The sequence below is a fragment of the Bufo bufo genome, chromosome 2 (assembly GCF_905171765.1).
Source record: "Bufo bufo chromosome 2, aBufBuf1.1, whole genome shotgun sequence".
Lineage (NCBI taxonomy): Eukaryota > Metazoa > Chordata > Amphibia > Anura > Bufonidae > Bufo > Bufo bufo.
This window is the reverse complement of record NC_053390.1, coordinates 393,274,662-393,297,465: the sequence shown is the minus strand read 5'-3', so window position 1 is coordinate 393,297,465 and position 22,804 is coordinate 393,274,662. Positions and strand designations below refer to the sequence as shown.

The window sequence follows — 22,804 nt, the reverse complement described above, 5'->3', positions numbered from 1 at the left end:
TTCCATTTTTTAATTTTTGTGTGATTTTGTTGTCAGCACATTCAACTATGTAAAGAACAAAGTATTTCAGAAGAATATTTAATTAACTCAGATCTAGGATGTGTTATTTTTGTGATCCCTTTATTTTTTTGAGCAGTGTAGGTCCTCTCTGCCTTCTAGCCATAGTGTGTAGTCAAACACTTGGAATCCACGGGATGGCATAGAATCAAAAATGGAGAATCTTTCATCAATGTAATCTACAATGTAGATGCTAGCAGCTGGTGGGCACTGGCCTGACAATTGAATCTCCCACCCCTAAGTAGATTGATCTCCAAATCTTCTCTCCTCTGGGTGGTACAGTCTATTAAACTGCTTCATGTTTTCCCCGGGATCAAGCTTTAAGCCACTCAGTCTTATTGCACATTTCTCCAAAGCAGGCTTCACATCTAGTAGCAGTAGGTCATTTGATTGAAAAAATTCTGACAGCTGAGATACAGGCTCAAGAATATTTCTCAAAATGTACAGGTTAGAGAGAAAATTCACACTTGTGATTGATTTTAGATATTTCCTTGCTTTAGCTGAAGACTCATCAGTCCCAGTACCAACTTGGCCAAGATGCAAAACAACAGTTTGCAAGTTTTGCTGCATTGCTTTTAGGGCCCTTTTTTAACTTGAAACCCATCTCACTTGCTTAATGTCACTGAAGTGAGCAAAACTTTGTTCTATTACTTTTGCAATTTCTTTTGCATCTATTCCAGTAGAATGTAAAAACCCATTTCAAAGTTTCTTCGAAACTAACAATGTAAGGATTGTTCTTTACTGCATCTAGAATCCTCAGTTGAAGCTTGTGTGTACACAGTGTACAGGCAGCAGATATGGAATGTCGTTCTTTATCAGTGCTGCTACACCACCTTTTGAACCCATCATTACAGCAGCACCATCAAAATTTACAGAGATAAGTGTTGGACCAGGCAGTTCTGGAGACCTCAGATGTTTCATATCCAAAGACAGGTGTTTAAGACCTTTATCAATTGCATCTAGCACACCTGCAGCATGTGCATGCTCAAACCTTGAATTTCTCACAATCTCTTTGATGTCCCGTCTAATAATTCCTGCTTCATATTTGATAAGTTCAGCAGCTTTTTCACGATTAGTGTAGTTTTTTTTCTAAGTCCACACCCGCCTTTATCATTGCTCAGCATAACATATCCATGTCTGAAAGAGGCTTCCCTTGTTTTGCAATTAAGTATGCATTGCTAAATAAAATAGTTAGTCTATTCCTTTCTACCTCCTTCAGTTTTTGTAGTGCTTTAACAATAATGGGCTGCTCTGACTGAACTGCAGAACTGCCACTGCTAGTTGCTGTACTTGCTGATGCCTCAGACTGCACAAGTGCTTTTTTATTTTCTTGTTTGAACCACGAGCAGCATGCCATGTGGGCTTTGCTTGTTTCGTGAGCTTTAATTGGTTCAGTGCGAAATTTATCACAGCCTGTAACGGGGCGCCGAAGGCACACTCGGTCTCCCATCAGCCGCAGACCTGCTGCTTAGCTTCGGGAGCGAGGATCTGTGTTTGGCCTCGTTCCCAGGGCGGCTTTGCTAGCTGGGAGGCTCCCTGCTCCTAGGTCTGCCTTGAGCGCCGAGCTGATCACTCGGTGCTCGACTTGTCTGTCTGTCATGTGACGCTGGCCACGTCACATGACCCTCACTCCCCACTATAAATACAGGCGGCCTGCTAACTACAGGTTGCCTGTGATTTTAGTCTCTTAGGCTGTGTGTATTGTTAGCTACTCTATTGATTGACCTCTGGAATTTGACCTTGACTGTTTCCTGATCTCCCTTTGCCTGCTCCCTTGGTTTTGACGCTACATTTCGGATTCTGACCTCGGCTCGTTCTCGGATTTGCCACCTGCCTCTTCCCTTTGTATTGACGTGACCTCCCGGACTGACCTCGGCTAGCTGACCCGCCTTTGCCTTCTCCTTCACAGGGTACCTCTCTCTTGTCCACTTCCTTGTCCATTTGTCTGCCTGCATCTCGCGTACCGTTCTCTACCTAGCTGTCTGGTACCCTCTCTGTTCCTTCCTCCCCTACCCGGCACTTACGGAGGTTAGGGACCATCGCCCAGTTGCGCCCCGTCACCTAGGGCGGGTGGTGCAAGTAGGCAGGGACAGGGTTGAGGGTGGCAGTCTACGGGGTGCACTTCCTTCTACCTTCCCTTCCCGTGACACAGCCACTTACAAAGGCATTCCTATTAGATCCAGAGTGACTCTTTGCTATGGTAGGGTATTTTAAGCAAATTTCACAATACATCTTTTCTTCCCCCTCGCTCTCCTTCAAAAGAAGCCAAGGCCAGGAATCTTTCCAGTGAGGTTGAAATGCTCTCTTTCTTTTCTCTGTATCATACTTTTTGTCTCTTGATAGAGCAGTAGGATTTGAGCTTCTACTATCGCAGGGGCTATGACTTTGAGACACATTGGCCCCACCTTGTTTGGCCCCATCTTGTTTGCTTGTTTTCTTAAAGCCAAAATTAAGAAGATTTTGAGATGACATGATACACTTTCACAAAAACGGATATGAAACCTGCCTTCCTAGGCAAACTGAATTCTATTCAGTTTGACAACACCTTCAGAAAGGGGGTCCTCTGAGGGATGCTGGCAGAGTTGAGAGTTCTATCAATGCCCCTGGCTCTGTAACGGCTCTGTCACTGCTCCTCCCCCCGAACAGGAGACATGACAGAACCTTTCATTGCTCCCCCCCTCCAGCTCTGTCATTTCTTCTTCCCCAGCTGTCACTACACCAAGCCCCCGGCTCTGTCACCGCAGCTACTATTAGCTTTTTCAGATCTGAGTTTTCAGATCCGATGGTATATTCTAACACAGAGGCATTCCCATGGTGAAGTTAAAGTATATCATCGGATTAGAGAAAACTCTGATCCGATGGTATATTCTAAACCCGAGGTGTTCCCATGGTGATGGGGACGCACCTCTGACAGGGCGCTGCCATCCGCGGCACCTGAGGGCTTAATTGCGCAGACGGGAGCTCCCTGTCAGAGGTCGGGTGCTGGGAATGTTTCTACAATGTTTGCATTGGTGGGTAGTGTGCCCCCCCCTCCCAGTATTAAAATCATTGGTGGGCAGTACCGCCTCCACCCCCCCTCCCCGGTATTAAAATCATTGGTGGGCAGTGCGCCCTCCCTCTCCCCATCATTGGTGGCAGCGGCAGTTCCGATCGGAGTCCCAGCATTGTAACTCACAGGTCTGTGCGGCGCATTGCTTATGCTTATAGCAATGCGCCGCACAGACCTGTGAGTTACAAGAAGAAGGAGCGCCAGGCGGCCACAGCGCATGTAAGTATAATGCTGCTGAGTAACTGACCATGGCAGACAGGACTTCAGTAGCATCCTGGCTGCCATGGTAACCAATCGGAGCCCCAGCATTACACTGCTGGGACTCCGATCGAAACTGCCGCTGCCACCAATGATGGAGGGTGGGAGGGCGCACTGCCCACCAATGATTTTAATACTGAGAAGGGGGGGGAGGGCGCACTGCCCACCAATGATTTTAATACCGGGGAGGGGGGGAGGGCGCACTGCCCACCAATGCAAACATTGTAGAAACATTCCCAGCACCCGATCTCTGACATGGAGCTGCCATCCGCACAATTAACCTCTCAGGTGCCACGGATGGTAGCGCCCTGTCAGAGGTGCGTCCCCATCACCATGGGAACACCTCGGGTTTAGATAATACCATCGGATCAGAGTTTTCTCCAATCCGATGGTATATTTTAACTTCAAGCGTCCCCATCACCATGGGAATGCCTCTCTACGCCCAGCTCCTCGCCGATCCAATGCTCCGGTAAACAGAGCCATCTCAGCCCTGCTACTTGCTCGCTGCAGGGCTAAGCTACTGAACAAATGACCTGCCCGGTGCCCGGAACTGCATGTCCCAGGCGATACGATTTCCACACCCCTGTGTTTTATGGATAGATTGATGGCTTGCACATACCTGGCTTTTGGCATACAGGCTTTGTGTCGTTGTCTATTGTATGCTGTAGATAATAGGAGTCTAAGACGCAACCAGCTATCCTCTTAATGCTATTTCCAAACCATTTTGATGGGGTTTCCATCAATTTCTAACCTTTTTTTTATGAACCAGACACCCTCTTCTCTTCTGAGCAGGGGTGCCTGGTTGTCTCCCATTGACTTCCATTATACTCGGGTGCTCGGCCGAGCACACGAAAGTAGCAATGTGTTTGGGCCAAACACCCGAATACTTTGGTCCTCGCTCATCAATAGCCTACACTCCAGAATTCTGGCCTCAAAAAGACTTTTTGGGCGAACCTGGGCAAACATTTTGTGACTTTTTGCATTCTTACGCCACTTACTCCAGTTTTGAAATATGGGTGGGACAATGAGTGTGGTTAGCTATGTTAATGAGTTTCACTGCAGATTTATCAATTTTTTTTAAGTTGCAAACAAATTCACAATCTCACTCCAGTAGGAGGGCGGAGTAGGACAACTTGATGAGCTTTTATAAAAGTGTTAGGTATAACGATAAGACAAATTTATCAAACAAGAGACATCTGATAAAAATGGCATAAAGTATGTCAACACAGACTAAAGCAAAACTGACTTCAAATATTACCCTCATAATAAATTCCCCCCTTAGTGTCCTTTCAAAAGAATGCATATAGGTCATGTGAACAGAGTCGTACTGTCCCTATTGGCAAGAGTAATAAAATACTGTAAACTCTCAGCATTCACAAGGTCCGAATTTGGTCAGTATTTTTCATCAGTATTTGTAAGCCAAAACCAGGTCCTATACACAGAAGATGCACAAATCTTCCCATTATACTTTTTCTTTGTAGGTTTTGGCTTACAAATACTGATGCAAAATACTGATCAAATAATGTCCGTAACCAGACGAGATTTCATGTTTCCAATATATATTATACACATTGTTTAATAACTTATCAAATGAAGTTCCATTGAAAACAAGTTCATTTGGATTGCAGTAAATAAAAAATATTGAATTCAGAATCTACGGTAGATCTTTTCAAGTAAATAACTATTACAGTGACGACTCTTTCAGGTGAACACCCAAAATTGCACTTATCTTTTCAAAGAAGATGGTCAGTATACATAACATATATTCGGTAGGTTTCACTGTATTTAATATTCATAAAGAGAAATGCATTAATGGAAATAAAATGCATTAATTAATCCTTAAAGAAGATATTTTGTGCCTTTGAAAAAAATCAACAGTACAGGCGAATATAGGAAATTATGTAATTTATCTCATCAGAGAAAAACAACTTTCTCTCAGAAATGTGTAAGAAATCTGTCTATGGGACCACTGACAATCATTTCATCTCATAGAAGTTTAGGGAGAGGGGAGGGGGAGGAGCAGTGAGCAGCAGAGTGGAAAAGAGACAGAGATACACACATGCTTCAGCAGCTAACATTAAGTGTTACATTACACACCAAGTGCTGTGTTCACATCTCTACTGCTAAGTAGTTCTCTATAATGCCCTGTACAGTGTTTCTGAGTGATTATGAATGAATAAGAGAAAATTAGGGAGATGGATCTCCTGTGTTGGGATACATGATACGAAGTAGTCTCCACCCACCAGCTTAGAGACAACTGAGAATTATAGATGTGGCCAGTATAGGAGAAAACTGATAAAAAATGTCAGATACAAGTCTTGTAATGGTCAGATATAGTTCTATCTCTTGTGTATACACACAGCAGCTGACTCTGGAATGTTATCTGAAATGACAGGCATGCTTTAATGGCATATCATTTCCATGTTTCCTAGAGCCATTATACCTTTTTTCATTGACAACCATGAGAGGGTTTAGCATTGAAAAATTTTGGTACTGAATAATTTTTTTTTTCCAAAGCCATATTAATTTTCAGATAGCCATATGAGGACTTATTTTTTGCAGAATATGTATTTGTTAACGTCGCCACTTAATTTACCATGTGTTGTATTGGAAAACAGGCAAAAAATTCTTTGTGCGGTAAAATTGAAAAAAAAAAATCCACAATTCCACTGAGGTTTTTGGGGTTTTGATATCACGGCGTACACTGTGCTCTAAAATGACATGACCTATTTCTGCGGCTCAATACCAAACATGTATAGTTATTATTTTGTTTAGATACAAAAAAAAAAAAAATAATAGATATCTATTACAAGTGGCATAACTTTTTTTTTTTTTACTATCAATGTAGCATTGGGAGGGCTTATTTTTGCAGGATGAGTTGTACTTTTCACTAGTATTATTTTGGGGAACATGAGTTATTGATTAACTTTTATTATTTTTTGGGAGGGGGGATAAACGAAAAACATGAATTTCCCATTGTATTTATTTAATAGTGTTCACATGCATGATAAATAAAAAGTAAATGATAAGTTTATATATGGCAGATTGAGGTACCATGTTATCACTGATTCTGATCAGTAAATAAGGATAGGTCATCAGTAAAAAAACAAAAAACAAACACTTGGAAAACCCCTTTAACTTATATATATATACACAGTAATCTTTTATGAGTATTCTAAAATGTGTTTATTAGGTTTTCTCCAGTCACATTAATTATTGCTCAGCAGTAAATGTGAGGTTACATGTGAAATAATGTAAATTGTGAATATTTGAATTTCAGGAAGATTAGTCCATGTTACTGGAAATAAAATAGCCTTTACATAGTGTAAAGTATATTTATGATATCAGTCAACCAAGACTGGTCCAAACATAGAAAAGGGAAATTTTGGTGACAGGTTGCTCTTTTATATCGCACATCACAGGTTATTTGTATAGTTAAATATGTGGTGTCATATGTTTTTACTTACTATAATTTCACATGTCTTTGTGCATAGTTTAGCTCAGTTTTTAGGGTACAGCCACACAGTCAGTTTTCTGCACACAGATTTGGAAGCCAAAATCGGGAGTGGATCATAAAAAGAGAGAAAGTACAAAGGACAGATATGACTTTTTTTTTTCTTTTTTTTATTCACTCCTGGTTTTGGCTTCCAAAACTGCATTCAGACGATGTTCAAAGCTATTGATAAATGCATATAACACTTTAGTCAGGAAACAGAAATGCACAGTAGATGGAAATTCACAAAGATCCATTTCACAAAAACATAATAGGCCCTTCATCCTGTAATTACTAATCAGCTATCTGTTATAATATGGTAGTAAGTCAAAAGTAAATATAATTAAGCAATACATCTCCTGTATAGTTATACCCTCAAGCAACTTCCTATTATAAAATGAAGTAACAGACACGTCATAATAAGCGTATAATGCTTTTCTGGCCAAACATACTAGTACACATTTGGCGTCCCTAAGGTCAAATACTGTGGCAAGCAGTACTGTATATCTGAAAAACACAAGAAACACAACTGAAGGCAAACAACATCAAACCAGGCAAACACCAACACCAACAACTGCAGCAGCCTTGGTGAACCATGCAGGGATGAAGAATAATCATATAAATAAAAGGTACAAATAAGCCAATACAAACAACAAAATACTAGCAAATTTTCCAAAAAATCTTACCTTCTTCAGTCATAGTGTCATAATATTTTAGCTTTCCATATGCTCCAAGTTCTATAACATCACAGTAAAAACAGAAGATTAAGGCTCCAGAAATAAAAAATACTGCAGGCAAATGAATACAAGAAGTAAAAATGGCCCATGTAATGGCTAGTATTCATTTGAGGGAGGTTTCTAACTTAATCTTCTAATTTACAATTAGAATACTTGCAAACATGGTTACTTCTGCCATATGGTGGTAGCAGGATTTGACAACTCTATTATCCCATTTACTAGAATGATGTAGACTGTATTTGGTAGCATTAGCTTGGTGGCATTTCTTAAGAGGGTTGACAGAGACCTAAAAAACTTTATAGGTAGTTCAAAATAAAAAAAAACAAAGAAGAAAAAGTGCACACCACCACTGAAACTATTAATTGGCAGACAGCAGTGACATGACAAATGGCATATTGTATTTCTTGTCCAGTGGGGACCACAAGAAATGGAGAAGGGGGCTGCAGCACTGGAATCGGAACTGTCTGACCATGTGGAGCTTTTATTATTTTGAGCCCATGCCTGGGCACCCCTACATTTTTTTAGGTATCGAACAACCTCTTTAAGGGTAATATATTGTCAGGAAATTACCAGTTGTTTAAATTTAAAAACATTTCAGGTTAAACACGTTCACATTTAATAATATATTTGAGGTTTTTTTCCAGTTCCATGTCACTGTCACATTTGTAACAAACCTGAAATATTGCAATTTTCACACCAGTCACTGAGCGGTCAACTTACCGAAGGGCAGGATTATATTGAAAGCTAATGCTGCTTGAAACAGTATCTTTGACAACAATGGATCCGGACTCCCTATATGTATGTTACAGAGCATGCTCACAACACTCTTGCATATAAATAAATTCTAAACATTTTTTCTGTCTCAGGTTTCTTATGTTTACGTTCTTGCTATAAAGCATATGTCAATGGTTCTCACCTCTGGAACCTGCACCTATCACTAGAAAGGGGCCCCAAAGTAAACAAAGGCGCAAAGGGAGTGATGAAAACCGCAGAGCACCGGCTCAGCTATTTCCGGAAATCTCACAGAGGTGAATGGAGCTGTGTACTCTCCATTCACATCTATGGGAGTTCCGGAAGTAGCCAAGGGCGCTTGCTTGGCTCTTTTCGGAAGTCCCATAGAAGTGAATGGAGAGCATGCCAGCGCCTGCATGATACACTCTCCTTCACTTTGGGGGCTACGTTCTAGACATAGGTGCAGCTCCCAGAGGTGGCACCTATGTGACATTGCTGGCATACCACCACGATATGCCACCAATGTGTGAGATAGGCCAACCCCTTTAAGCATGTAAAGAAAATTAAAATAATGCAGTCAGAAAATAAAAAATGATAAAAAAAACTATGAATTTTAGTGTATAGATAGATACATGCTTAACTATATTAGTGATAAAGCCTGCACCTACAGTATATAAAATGAAATACAATGAGGAATTACAAAACGCATAAGGGCTCATGCAAATGGCAGTGCCCTGTATAATGCTGTGTGCACCTAACCTATTCAGTGCTGGTTTGATTCATATTGGCTAATTTGCAAAAAAACAGGAATAACCACCCCACCCGTGTACAAGGAGTTGGGACAGAGCTAATGGACATGTGACTCCATCAGCACTGAAGACGTTAGATGGATGTTATGACCAAGAATCTACAATCCATACATACACTACTCAAAAAAGTTAGGGCTCTTTCACACGAGTGGATGCCGTGAGGGTAATCCGCTGCGTGAAAGAGATCCAAGTCCTGTTCCAGACAGCAGAGACACGGAGCATTAACATGATTGATAATGCTCTGTGCCTCTCTGTGAGCTTTTTACTACAAAATCAAAGTGAGATAAAGTTGTCACTGTGATTTTGTAGCAAACAGGTCACAGAGAGGCACAGAGCATTATCAATCATGTTAATGCTCTGTCAAAAAATGTATAAAATTGAGAATAATAAAATTAAAACAAAAAAAAAGTTCACCCATGCGTTTCTTGATGTCGGATCGGCTTAGCTGACCTCCATGTGATGCGGGTTAAAATCACAATGAATTAGTCTTTAAGGTATTTTATACAAAAGGTGGTCGTGCTGCCAGGTATACGTCTCAATTCACAAGCTCAAGAGAAGCGGCAATCTCCTTTGACACAGACAACACACTTGAGTCCCGCCAGATAGTAGCCTTTCCTCAAAGCAACCTTACGACGGAATCAAAATTTCGGGTACATAGTGAAGGGTTGCAAAGTCGAGTTAATTAAACTTTTTAATATACTCACAATAAAATCGTGAAAACACGCCTTATAATAATCATAAAATCAGGTCCATCAGTCCACACTGCCCGACCTAGGTTTCACCGATAAGGCTTCCTCAGGGGCGACCATAACACCCTCCTCAACACACTTCATTTATATAGGGTTAATCTGCAAACTTTCCCCTCCCTTATTTGCAGCAACACCCACCCTATAAAATACACTCTTTTAAATAATTTTTTACATATTCCATTGAACATGTCACATACTCTTCCTTAGGACCACAAACATTCATGAGAACATACATACATAAATAATGATGTACATAAAAACATATAGACATATACAAATCATATCCGGTATCAGAACTCAATACAATCCCGCTCCTATTTGGAGCGCTACAAATTTTCCCAATATTTCTTCAAACAATATCCAACATAGTCATACATCCCTCAATAACTTCTTAATCTGTCCCTCCCGTACTATTTTATTAAAATTACCTCCTTCCCTTATCTCTTAACTTCATTCATAACTTTTTCCACAGTCACATGATAACAAACAACCAATAGCTTTCTACTATAGGCTTGTGTTACACCCTCTTCACTCCCACTTGTTGTTCAACCAATAAGCAGAGACCTTATGTTTACCTCACGCTATTGCACTAAACAGGGCTTCAAGTCAAAATTAATGTTTAAACCATGGGGCTGTAGTGTCTTCATTTTAAATATCCATTCCACTTCTCATCGATCTATCTGTCTAACGGGGTCACCTCCTCTCCAATCCGACTTTACCTTTTCCACCCCTGCAAACCACAGGCCTTGCCATGCATTTTATTTTTTTATGTATCGATACACTGTGACTTTCCAGCCCTTTCTTTATATTGTTAATATGCTCATGTATCCTCGTTTTAAGTTTACGCAATGTTCTCCCTATATAGAATAATCCACAGGGGCATTTTAACAAATATACTATCCCCATGTGTTTGCAGCTTATCTCCCTTTTAATCTTATATTCTTCTCCACTTCCTAATACTATCTACTATCTTCCTAAAACCTGTGCCTGGTGGTATGGCACCTGTGCCTGGTGACACCTGTGCCACCTGACATATACAGGTTTGCGAAACTTGGCACAGGTGTCACCAGGCACAGGTGCCACACCACCAGGCACAGGTGTCATTGTCTTGCATGGGTCAGGGAGCATCTATACTGGACGAAGGACCAGTGGGCCTCAGTGCTGTTCACTGATGAAAGTCGAGCAAAAATGATGGCCGCCACTGATGTTGGAGACGTCAAGGAGAGCGCTATGCATCAGCCACTGTTGTCACCAGACGAGTCTTTGGTGGTGGTGTTACAGTGTGGGCAGGTATGTTTAGTCAATACAGAACTGCCCTACACTTAGTGAATAGTACAGTGACAAGCACATACTACTTGGATAACATCATTAATCTAATGCTTGTGCCTTTGCATGAATAACACAGGCCTAATTTCGAATTTCATATTCATGTATGACTATGCGCCAGCTCATCGAGGTCGCATCATTAGGGAATGGTTGCTGGAGACTGGGGTACCTCAAATGGAATGGCATGCACTTTCTACAGACCTGAATCCCATTGAAAACCTCAGCTGAGTCATCGTGCAGAGGCTCATAACTATGTACCCCAGAACCTCAATGACCCGATGACCGTCCTTCAAGAAGAATGGGATGCCATGCCTCAGCAGACAATAAGTCGACTTGTGAACAGCATGAGATGTCGTTGTCAAGCTGTAATTGATGCTCAAGGCCACATGACAAGTTAGTGTGGTTTCACATTAGCATTGACAAGACTTTTTTTTCTATCATACATAACGGAACAAAACGGAACGATTATTTGTGCCCATAGAAATGCATTAGGAAGGATCAAAACAGAATGCCTCTTAAAGGTTCCGTTTTGCATTCCGTCCATAAATTACATTATATTACACTATAACGGAATTAGGGACGCTAATGTGAATCCACCCTTATTGAAACATTGACATTTTTTGTGGGGGTATACCCACCACTGTTGTTGGCTTTTCTTTTAATAAATTGTTTGAAATTAGGAAATCACCATTGCATGTTTCTACTGAAATGCCCTACTTTCATGATATAATATCACTGTAGCCTAAACTTTTTACGTTTTATATAAATTTCACCCAAAAGCCAGATATCTCTAACTTTTTAGTGTATGTAAGTCTTCACTCCAAAATCTTTTAGAAATAAGACCCCCAACAAAGTGAAAAGCACTTTGTAAATTAGAGCAAGTTTTTTTTGTTTTGTTTTTTTATCAGAAGAAAAAGGAAGATGGTATGGTCATAAGAAAGTAAGCTATTGTCTCTAAGTATAAATTATATCTAATAAATCACAAACAATAAACGTCTTACCCAACCATAATTTCCTTCTAAATGGAAAGAGCTGTAGTCAAATATGTACGGATAAGGCCTCATGCACACGGACGTTTTTTTTTGCGGTCCGCAAAAACGTTTTCCGTTGTTCCGTGATCCGTGTCCGTTTTTTCATCCGTGGGTCTTCCTTGATTTTTGGAGGATCCACGGACATGAAAAGTCCAGAAAGTTGCTTAACTTTACAGTAAGGGTACTTTCACACTTGCGGCAGGACGGATCCGACATGCTGTTCACCATGTCGGATCCGTCCTGCGGCGATTTTGCCGTGCCGATGGACGGCCGCTCCGTCCCCATTGACTATAATGCGGACGGGGGCGGAGCTCCGGCGCAGCACGGCGGTGCACGGCGAAAGGCTGCCGGACTAAAATTACTGCATGTCAAAGGTGTGCACAGCTGTTAAATTGTGCTCTGTTAACTTTATTGCACCCAGGTACAGTATTAGATGAAAATTTCAGTCTGTATAGCCCACACGCTGTCAAGAATTCAACTAATTATCTCTTATAAGCTAAAAGTGCCTGTTTTATTTACCATTAGAGCTCATGAAGGGTTAACTATCCAGATGTACAGTTTGTTGTAATCCAATATCAGTGTTATTTTAATCCTAGTAAAAGAGCACATTGAGAGCCCTACAGCTAGTCATACAGCTAAGGCTACTTTCACACTGTCGTTTCTGGGTCCGCCTGTGAGATCCGTTTCAAGGCTCGGACAAGCGGCCCAAAACGGATCAGTTCAGCCCCAATGCATTCTGAATGGATAAGGATCCGTTCAGAATGCATCAGTTTGCCTCCGTTCAGCCTCCATTCCGATCTGGAGGCGGACACCAAAACGCTGCTTGCAGCGTTTTGCTGTCCGTCTGACGAAACTGAGCCAAACGGATCAGTCCTGACTTACAATGTAAGGCCTATTGCACACGACCGTATGGCTTTTTCAGTGTTTTGCGGTCCGTTTTTCACAGATCCGTTGTTCCGTTTTTTGTTTCCGTTGTGCTTCCGTTTCTGTTCCGTTTTTCCGTTACGTTTTTCCGTATGGCATATACAGTATACAGTAATTACATAGATAAAATTGGGCTAGGCATAACATTTTCAATAGATGGTTCATCAAAAAACGGAAAGGAAATGGAAGACATACAGGTGCATTTCCGTATGTGTTCCATTTTTTTGCGGACCCATTGACTTGAATGGAGCCACGGAACCTGATTTGCGGGCAATAATTGGACATGTTCTATGTTAGGACGGAACGGAAAAACGGAAATACGGAAACGGAATGCATACGGAGTACATTCCGTTTTTTTTGCGGAACCATTGAAATGAATGGTTCCGTATACAGACCGCAAAAAACGGCCAGTAAACGGGAAAAAAAAAACGGCCGTGTGCAGGGGGCCTAAGTCAATGGGGATGGATCCATTTTTACTGACACAATATGGTGCAATTGAAAACGGATCCGCCTCCCATTGACTTTCAATGTAAGTCAAAACGGATCCGTTTGCATTATCATGAACAAAAAAAATAATTCTTTATTATTTTTTTTGTTCATGGTAATGCAAACGGATCCGTTCTGAACGGATACAAGCGTTTGCATTTTAGTTGCGGATCCGTCTGTGCAGATACCAGACGGATCCGCACCTAACGCAGGTGTGAAAGTAGCCTTAGGCTACTTTCACATTAGCGTTCGGGGCTCCGCTTGTGAGTTCCGTTTGAAGGGGCTCGCAAGCGGCCCTGAATGCATCCGTACTGCCCCAATGCATTCTGAGTGGATGTGGATCCGCTCAGAATGCATCAGTCTGGCAGCGTTCAGCCTCCGCTCAGCAAGCGGACACCCGAACGCTGCTTGCCGTGCGGAGGCAAACGGATCCGTACAGACTTACAATGTAAGTCAATGGGGATGGATCCGTTTGAAGATGACACAATATGGCTCAATTTTCAAACGGATCCGTCCCCATTGACTTTCAATGTAAAGTCTGGACGGATCCGTCTGAACTACTTTCACACTTAGAATTTTTTCTAAACTATAAGGCCTCATGCACACGACCGTTGTGTGCACCCGTGGCCGTTGTTCCGTTTTCCGTGATTTTCTGCGGACCCTTTGACTTTCAATGGGTCCGTTGAAAACTCAGAAAATGCACCGTTTGTCATCCGCGGCCGTGATCCGTGTATCCTATCCGTCCAAAAAATACTATTTTTTTGACGGACAACGTTTCACGGACCCATTCAAGTCAATGGGTCGGTGAAAAAACACGGATGCACACAAGATTGGCATCCGTGTCCGTGATCCGTAGGCTACTTTCATACAGACGGATCCGAAGATCCGTCTGCATAAAAGCTTTTTCAGTGCTGAGTTTTCACTTCGCAAAAATTAAAATCCGACAGTATATTCTAACACAGAGGCGTTCCCATAGTGATGGGGACGCTTCTAGTTAGAATATACTACGAACTGTGTACATGACTGCCCCCTGCTGCCTGGCAGCACCCGATCTCTTACAGGGGGCTGTGATCCGCACAATTAACCCCTGAGGTGCGGCACCTGAGGGGTTAATTGTGCGTATCATAGCCCCCTGTAAGAGATCAGGGGCTGCCAGGCAGCAGGGGGCAGACCCCCCTCCCTCCCCAGTTTTAATTTCATTAGTGGCCAGTGCGGCCCCCCCTCCCTCTATTGTATTAATATCATTGGTGGCCAGTGCGGCCCCCCCTCCCTCCCTTTATTGTATTATCATTGGTAGCCAGTGTGCGGCCCCCCCTCCCTCTATTGTATTATCATTGGTGGCCAGTGTGTGCCCCCCCCAAGCCCCCCCTCTATTGTTTTAATATCATTGGTGGCCAGTGTGCGGCCTCCCCTCTCCCCCCCCCCGATCATTGGTGGCAGCGGAGAGTTCCGATCGGAGTCCCAGTTTAATCGCTGGGGCTCCGATCGGTAACCATGGCAACCAGGACGCTACTGCAGTCCCGGTTGCCATGGTTACTTAGCAATATTAGAAGCATCATACTTACCTGCTGCGCTGTCTGTGACCGGCCGGGAGCTCCTCCTACTGGTAAGTGACAGATCATTAAGCAATGCGCCGCACAGACCTGTCACTTACCAGTAGGAGGAGCTCCCGGCCAGTCACAGACAGCGCAGCAGGTAAGTATGATGCTTCTAATATTGCTAAGTAACCATGGCAACCGGGACTGCAGTAGCGTCCTGGTTGCCATGGTTACCGATCGGAGCCCCAGCGATTAAACTGGGACTCCGATCGGAACTCTCCGCTGCCACCAATGATCGGGGGGGGGGGGGGGGAGAGGGGAGGCCGCACACTGGCCACCAATGATATTAAAACAATAGAGGGGGGGGCGCACACTGGCCACCAATGATAATACAATAGAGGGAGGGAGGGTGGGCCGGGGGGGCCGCACACTGGCTACCAATGATAATACAATAAAGGGAGGGAGGGGGGCCGCACTGGCCACCAATGATATTAATACAATAGAGGGAGGGGGGCTGGGGGGGCGCACACTGGCTACCAATGATAATACAATAGAGGGAGGGAGGGGGGCCGGGGGGGGGGCGCACACTGGCTACCAATGATAATACAATAAAGGGAGGGAGGGGGGCCGCACTGGCCACCAATGATATTAATACAATAGAGGGAGGGGGGCCGGGGGGGCGCACACTGGCTACCAATGATAATACAATAGAGGGAGGGAAGGGGGCCGGGGGGGCCGCACACTGGCCACCAAGGGGTTAATTGTGCTGATCACAGCCCCCTGTAAGAGATCGGGTGCTGCCAGGCAGCAGGGGGCAGTCATGTACACAGTTCGTAGTATATTCTAACTTGAAGCGTCCCCATCACTATGGGAACGCCTCTGTGTTAGAATATACTGTCGGATATGAGTTTCACGATCTAACTCAAATCCGATGGTATATTCTAACATAGAGGCGTTCCCATGGTGATGGGGACGCTTCAAGTTAAAATATACCATCGGATTGGAGAAAACTCAGATCCTATGGTATATTAACTCCTGACTTTACATTGAAAGTCAATGGGGGACGGATCCGTTTGCAATTGCACCATATTGTGTCAACGTCAAACGGATCCGTCCCCATTGACTTGCATTGTAAGTCAGGACGGATCCGTTTGGCTCCGCACGGCCAGGCGGACACCAAAACGACTTTTTTTTCCTGTCCGTGGATCCTCCAAAAATCAGGGAAGACCCATGGACGAAAAAACGGTCACGGATCACAGACCAGCGGAACCCCGTTTTTCGGACCGTGAAAAAATTCTGTCGTGTGCATGAGGCCTAATGCAGATGGATCAGTTCTGAACGGATCCAAACGTCTGCATTATAGGAGAGAATCCGTCTATGCAGACACCAGACAGATCCTCTCTGAACGCAAGTGTGAAAGTAGCAGACAGTTGTCAGTCAAACACTCACTACAGCAATTTTTCCCCCACCTCTAACACACACAGCAAAGGTCAAAGGTGCATGTGTTTGTCAATGGAGAAAGTGAAAAAAGCTCTGGCAGTGATTGGTCTACCTTGAGGCAGATATTTACCATGCTGGATCCTTCCATCTCACAGCATTTGCCATTTAGGGCTCGTTTACACGACCGTGTGAAGCCCGTGCTGTGGACCGCAAATTGCGGTCCGCAATGTACGGCACCGTCCGTGGGGCAGGCGCATGGGGATCGCAGACCCATTCACTTGAATGGGTCCACGATCCTTCCGTTGCGCAAAAAGATAGAGCAAGTTCTATCTTTTTGCGGTGCGGAAGCACAGAACGGAACCCCAGAAAGCACTCCGTAGTGCTTCCGTAGTGTTCCGTTCCGCATTTCCGGATTTGCGTACCCATTAAAATGAATGGGTCCACATCCGTGATGCGGAATGGCCACGGAACGCGAATGCGGTCCACAATACGGCAACAGGCATCACACGTTCGTGTGAATGAGCCCTTAGGAAGAGTTGCAAACCTTCACACAGATAAGATGGTTGTTCAGTCCCGTCAAAAATTGCCATGTTAAAATGTGTTCCGTTCCGCATTTCCGGATTTGCGTACCCATTAAAATGAATGGGTCCACATCCGTGATGCGGAATGGCCACCGAACGCGATCCACAATACGGCAACAGGTATCACACGTTCGTGTGAATGAGCCCTTAGGAAGAGTTGCAAACCTTCACACAGATAAGGTTGTTCAGTCCCGTCAAAAATCGCCATGTTAAAATCCATATAGCTTCTACACAGGTACTTAAAAGATCCTTAGGCTGCCTCTCATCAGTGTTATAATCGGCACTGCAGGAACACTCCATATGTATGAGTTCAGTTGTTTCGGTTACCCCAATTGCAAAATTGGCCTGAGGTAGAAGGGGTTAAGCCAGTTTGTAACATTTAAGAGCCTAACCCTAGGGGAAAATTGAAGGCCCCTAGAGCTGGACTATCTTAAGCCCTATGTACATAGTTGGTGCCTGCTGAACGAATCTTCTTTCTTAAGCAGTCGTGACTGTGTCGGGGACGCCACAGTTAGGGTCCATTCACACGTCCGCAAAATGGGTCCGCATCCGTTCTGCATCCGTTCCCATTCATTTTCAAAAGGGCCGGAATGTGCAGTCCGCATCCGCGGATCTGCACTTTCGCATCCGTGCTTCCATTTCCACAAAAAAATAGAACATGTCCTATTCTTGTCCGCAATTGCGGACAAGATTAGGCATTTTCTATTATAGTGCCGGCGATGTGCGGTCCGCAAATTGTGGAATGCACATTGCCATTGTCCGTGTTTTGCGGATCCGCAATTTGCGGATCCGCAGAACACTTACGGACGTGTGAATGGACCCTTAAAGTAGGGGAGAGTGTAGTGCCACTCTGAAGTCTGGACATTTGCCTATTTCCCCTATGCAAATTAAAAATTCTTACTTTATTTCACCTAAAAGGGTTAGCTTGCACTGTTTAATACTGTGTAACTGCATTTCATATGTTGTGATATATATCATGTTCATTATCACTGTATTTGCAAGGCTCCTTGGAAAGGGGATAAAGAATAATGATAGAATGTTAGGAATTTGGGCTCGTTCACACTAACGATTTTTGCATTCCGTATACGGCCCGTTTTTTGCGTTCCGTATACGGTCTGTATACGGAACCATTCATTTTAATGGTTCCACACAAAAAAAACAGAATGTACTCCGTATGCATTTCGTTTCCATATTTCCGTTCAAAGCCAGAACATGTCCTATTATTGCCAGTAAATCACGTTCCGTAGCTACATTCAAGTCAATGGGTCCCCAAAAAAAACGGAACACATACGGAATGTACTCCAAACGTCTTCCATGTCCGTTCCGTTTTTGCGGAACCATCTATTGAAAATTGTATGCCCAGCCCAATTTTTTCTATGTAATTACTGTATACTGTATATGCCACACGGAAAAACGGAACAGAAAAACGGAATGGAACCATAAACACTACTGAAACAAAAAAAAGGAAAAACGGATCCGTTAAAACGGCCCGCAAAACACTAAAAAAGCTATACGGTCGTGTGAACAAGCCCTTACATTGTCAAATTCAATATCGAACTCTGACAATCTGATATCTGGTGCAGGTTTTCTGTTTCATTTAAAAGGCTTTTTTGTGTTTTATTTTATTTTTGCGTGGTATAGAAAGGTATCGAGTATCGCAATACTTTTTTATGGTATCGAAACCGAATCAAAATATTGGTATCGAAACAACCGTACATTGTACTATAGCCATTTATGGGGTATATTAATAGGAAATATGCATAAGTCCTATTAGACGTTCTGAGTTGATTTTACATTGATTTACTTCTTTTTGGGGGATGTATTAATAGAAAAAAAAAGCAAAAAATATAAATCATAATTGCTGTTCAGCGGTGAGGTACATTGTACTACAGCCATTAACTGAGTGTATTATTAGGAAATATACGTACGTCCCATTAGCTGTTCTACGTTGATTTTACATTGTTTTTTGTTTTTTTTTGGGTGTATTAATAGGAAAAAAAAAAGGTAAAAATATATGTCATAAATGCTGTTCAGTGGTGAAGTTACATGGTACTACAGCCATTTAGGGGGTGCATTAATAGAATACATACGTACGTATTATTAGCTGTCCTGCGTTGATTTTACATTGTTTAACATTTTTTTGGGGGGTGTATTAACCTCCTCAGGACCGCCGTACGCAGGATTGCGTCTTTGCGGCGGCCCTGCTCTTCTGGGTGGACGCGAGATTTCCTGTGAACGCGCGCACACAGGCGCGCGCGTTCACAGGAACGGAAGGTAAGAGAGTGGATCTCCAGCCTGGCAGGCTGGAGATGTGTTTTTTTTAACCCCTAACAGGTATATTAGACGCTGTTTTGATAACAGCGTCTAATATACCTGCTACCTGGTCCTCTGGTGGTCCCCTTTGTTTGGATCGACCACCAGAGGACACAGGTAGCTCAGTAAATATGTTTCACCAAGCACCACTACACTACACCCCCCCCCTGTCACTTATTAACCCCTTATTCACCCTTGATCACCCCTGATCACCCCATATAGACTCCCTGATCACCCCCCTGTCATTGATTACCCCCCTGTCATTGATCAACCCCCTGTAAAGCTCCATTCAGATGTCCGCATGATTTTTACGGATCCACTGATAGATGGATCGGATCCGCAAAACGCATACGGACGTCTGAATGAAGCCTTACAGGGGCGTGATCAATGACTGTGGTTATCACCCCATATAGACTCCCTGATCACCCCCCTGTCATTGATTACACCCCTGTCATTGATCAACCCCCTGTAAAGCTCCATTCAGATGTCCGCATGATTTTTACGGATCCACTGATAGATGGATCGGATCCGCAAAACGCATACGGACGTCTGAATGAAGCCTTACAGGGGCGTGATCAATGACTGTGGTGATCACCCCATATAGACTCCCTGATCACCCCCCTGTCATTGATTGCACCCCTGTCATTGATCAACCCCCTGTAAAGCTTCATTCAGATGTCCGCATGATTTTTACGGATCCACTGATAAATGGATCGGATCCGCAAAACGCATACGGACGTCTGAATGAAGCCTTACAGGGGCGTGATCAATGACTGTGGTGATCACCCCATATAGACTCCCTGATCACCCCCCTGTCATTGATTACACCCCTGTCATTGATCAACCCCCTGTAAAGCTCCATTCAGATGTCCGCATGATTTTTACGGATCCACTGATAAATTGATCGGATCCGCAAAACGCATACGACGTCTGAATGAAGCCTTACAGGGGCGTGATCAATGACTGTGGTTATCACCCCATATAGACTCCCTGATCACCCCCCTGTCATTGATTACACCCCTGTCATTGATCACACCCCTGTAAAGCTCCATTCAGATGTCCGCATGATTTTTACGGATCCACTGATAGATGGATCGGATCCGCAAAACACATACAGGCGTCTCCCTGGAGCCTTCCAGGGGGGGTGATCACCCCATATAGACTCCCTGATCATCCCCCTGTCATTGATCACCCCCCCCCCCCTGTCATGCTGCATTCAGATGTCCGTATGATTTTTACGGATCCACGGATACATGGATCGGATCCGCAAAACACATACGGACATCTGAATGGAGCCTTACAGGGGGGTGATCAATGACAGGGGGGTGATCACCCCATAAAGACTCTCTGATCACCCCCCTGTCATTGATCACCCCCCCTGTCATTGATCACCCCCCCTGTCATTGATCACCCCTCTGTAAGGCTCCATTCAGACATTTTTTTGGCCCAAGTTAGCGGAAATTATTTATTTTTTTCTTACAAAGTCTCATATTCCACTAACTTGTGTCAAAAAATAAAATCTCACATGAACTCACCATACCCCTCACAGAATCCAAATGCGTAAAATTTTTTAGACATTTATATTCCAGACTTCTTCTCACGCTTTAGGGCCCCTAGAATACCAGGGCAGTATAAATACCCCACATGTGACCCCATTTCGGAAAGAAGACACCCCAAGGTATTCCGTGAGGGGCATATTGAGTCCATGAAAGATTAAAATTTTTGTCCCAAGTTAGCGGAAAGGGAGACTTTGTGAGAAAAAAAAAAAATATCAATTTCTGCTAACTTGTGCCAAAAAAAAAAAAATTTCTATGAACTCGTCATGCCCCTCATTGAATACCTTGGGGTGTCTTCTTTCCAAAATGGGGTCACATGTGGGGTATTTATACTGCCCTGGCATTCTAGGGGTCCTAAAGCGTGAGAAGAAGTCTGGGATCCAAATGTCTAAAAATGCCCTCATAAAATGAATGTGGGCCCCTTTGCGCATCTAGGCTGCAAAAAAGTGTCACACATGTGGTATCGCCGTACTCAGGAGAAGTTGGGGAATGTGTTTTGGGGTGTCATTTTACATATACCCATGCTGGGTGAGATAAATATCTTGGTCAAATGCCAACTTTGTATAAAAAAATGGGAAAAGTTGTCTTTTGCCGAGATATTTCTTTCACCCAGCATGGGTATATAAAAAAAAACACATTGCCCAACTTCTCCCGAGTACGGCGATACCACATGTGTGACACTTTTTTGCAGCCTAGGTGGGCAAAGGGGCCCACATTCCAAAGAGCACCTTTAGGATTTCACAGGTCATTTACCTACTTACCACACATTAGGGCCCCTGAAAAATGCCAGGGCAGTATAACTACCCCACAAGTGACCCCATTTTGGAAAGAAGACACCCCAAGGTATTCCGTGAGGGGCATGGCGAGTTCCTAGAATTTTTTATTTTTTGTCACAAGTTAGTGGAAAATGATGATTTTTTTTTTTTTTTTTTCATACAAAGTCTCATATTCCACTAACTTGTGACAAAAAATAAAAACTTCCATGAACTCACTATGCCCATCAGCGAATACCTTGGGGTCTCTTCTTTCCAAAATGGGGTCACTTGTGGGGTAGTTATACTGCCCTGGCATTCTAGGGGCCCAAATGTGTGGTAAGGAGTTTGAAATCAAATTCTGTAAAAAATGACCAGTGAAATCCGAAAGGTGCTCTTTGGAATATGGGCCCCTTTGCCCACCTAGGCTGCAAAAAAGTGTCACACATCTGGTATCTCCGTACTCAGGAGAAGTTGGGGAATGTGTTTTGGGGTGTCATTTTACATATACCCATGCTGGGTGAGAGAAATATCTTGGCAAAAGACAACTTTTCCCATTTTTTTATACAAAGTTGGCATTTGACCAAGATATTTATCTCACCCAGCATGGGTATATGTAAAAAGACACCCCAAAACACATTCCTCAACTTCTCCTGAATACAGAGATACCAGATGTGTGACACTTTTTGGCAGCCTAGGTGGGCAAAGGGGCCCATATTCCAAAGAGCACCTTTCGGATTTCACAGGTCATTTTTTACAGAATTTGATTTGAAACTCCTTACCACACATTTGGGCCCCTAGAATGCCAGGGCAGTATAACTACCCCACAAGTGACCCCATTTTGGAAAGAAGAGACCCCAAGGTATTCGCTGATGGGCATAGTGAGTTCATGGAAGTTTTTATTTTTTGTCACAAGTTAGTGGAATATAAGACTTTGTATGAAAAAAAAAATAAAAAAAAAATCATCATTTTC

The 22,804-nt window shown here is 43.3% G+C and overlaps 1 protein-coding gene across 1 annotated transcript in view; it reads right to left on the bottom strand.

Annotated features, from left to right (window-relative positions):
- SLC24A2 (solute carrier family 24 member 2) overlaps positions 1-22,804 on the bottom strand; it is a 330,968-nt gene that overhangs the window by 114,109 nt on the left and 194,055 nt on the right. The window contains exon 5 of the mRNA XM_040417225.1: positions 7,544-7,594. Within this exon, the coding sequence (XP_040273159.1) occupies positions 7,544-7,594 (51 nt within the window). The remainder of the gene's footprint in view (positions 1-7,543; positions 7,595-22,804) is intronic.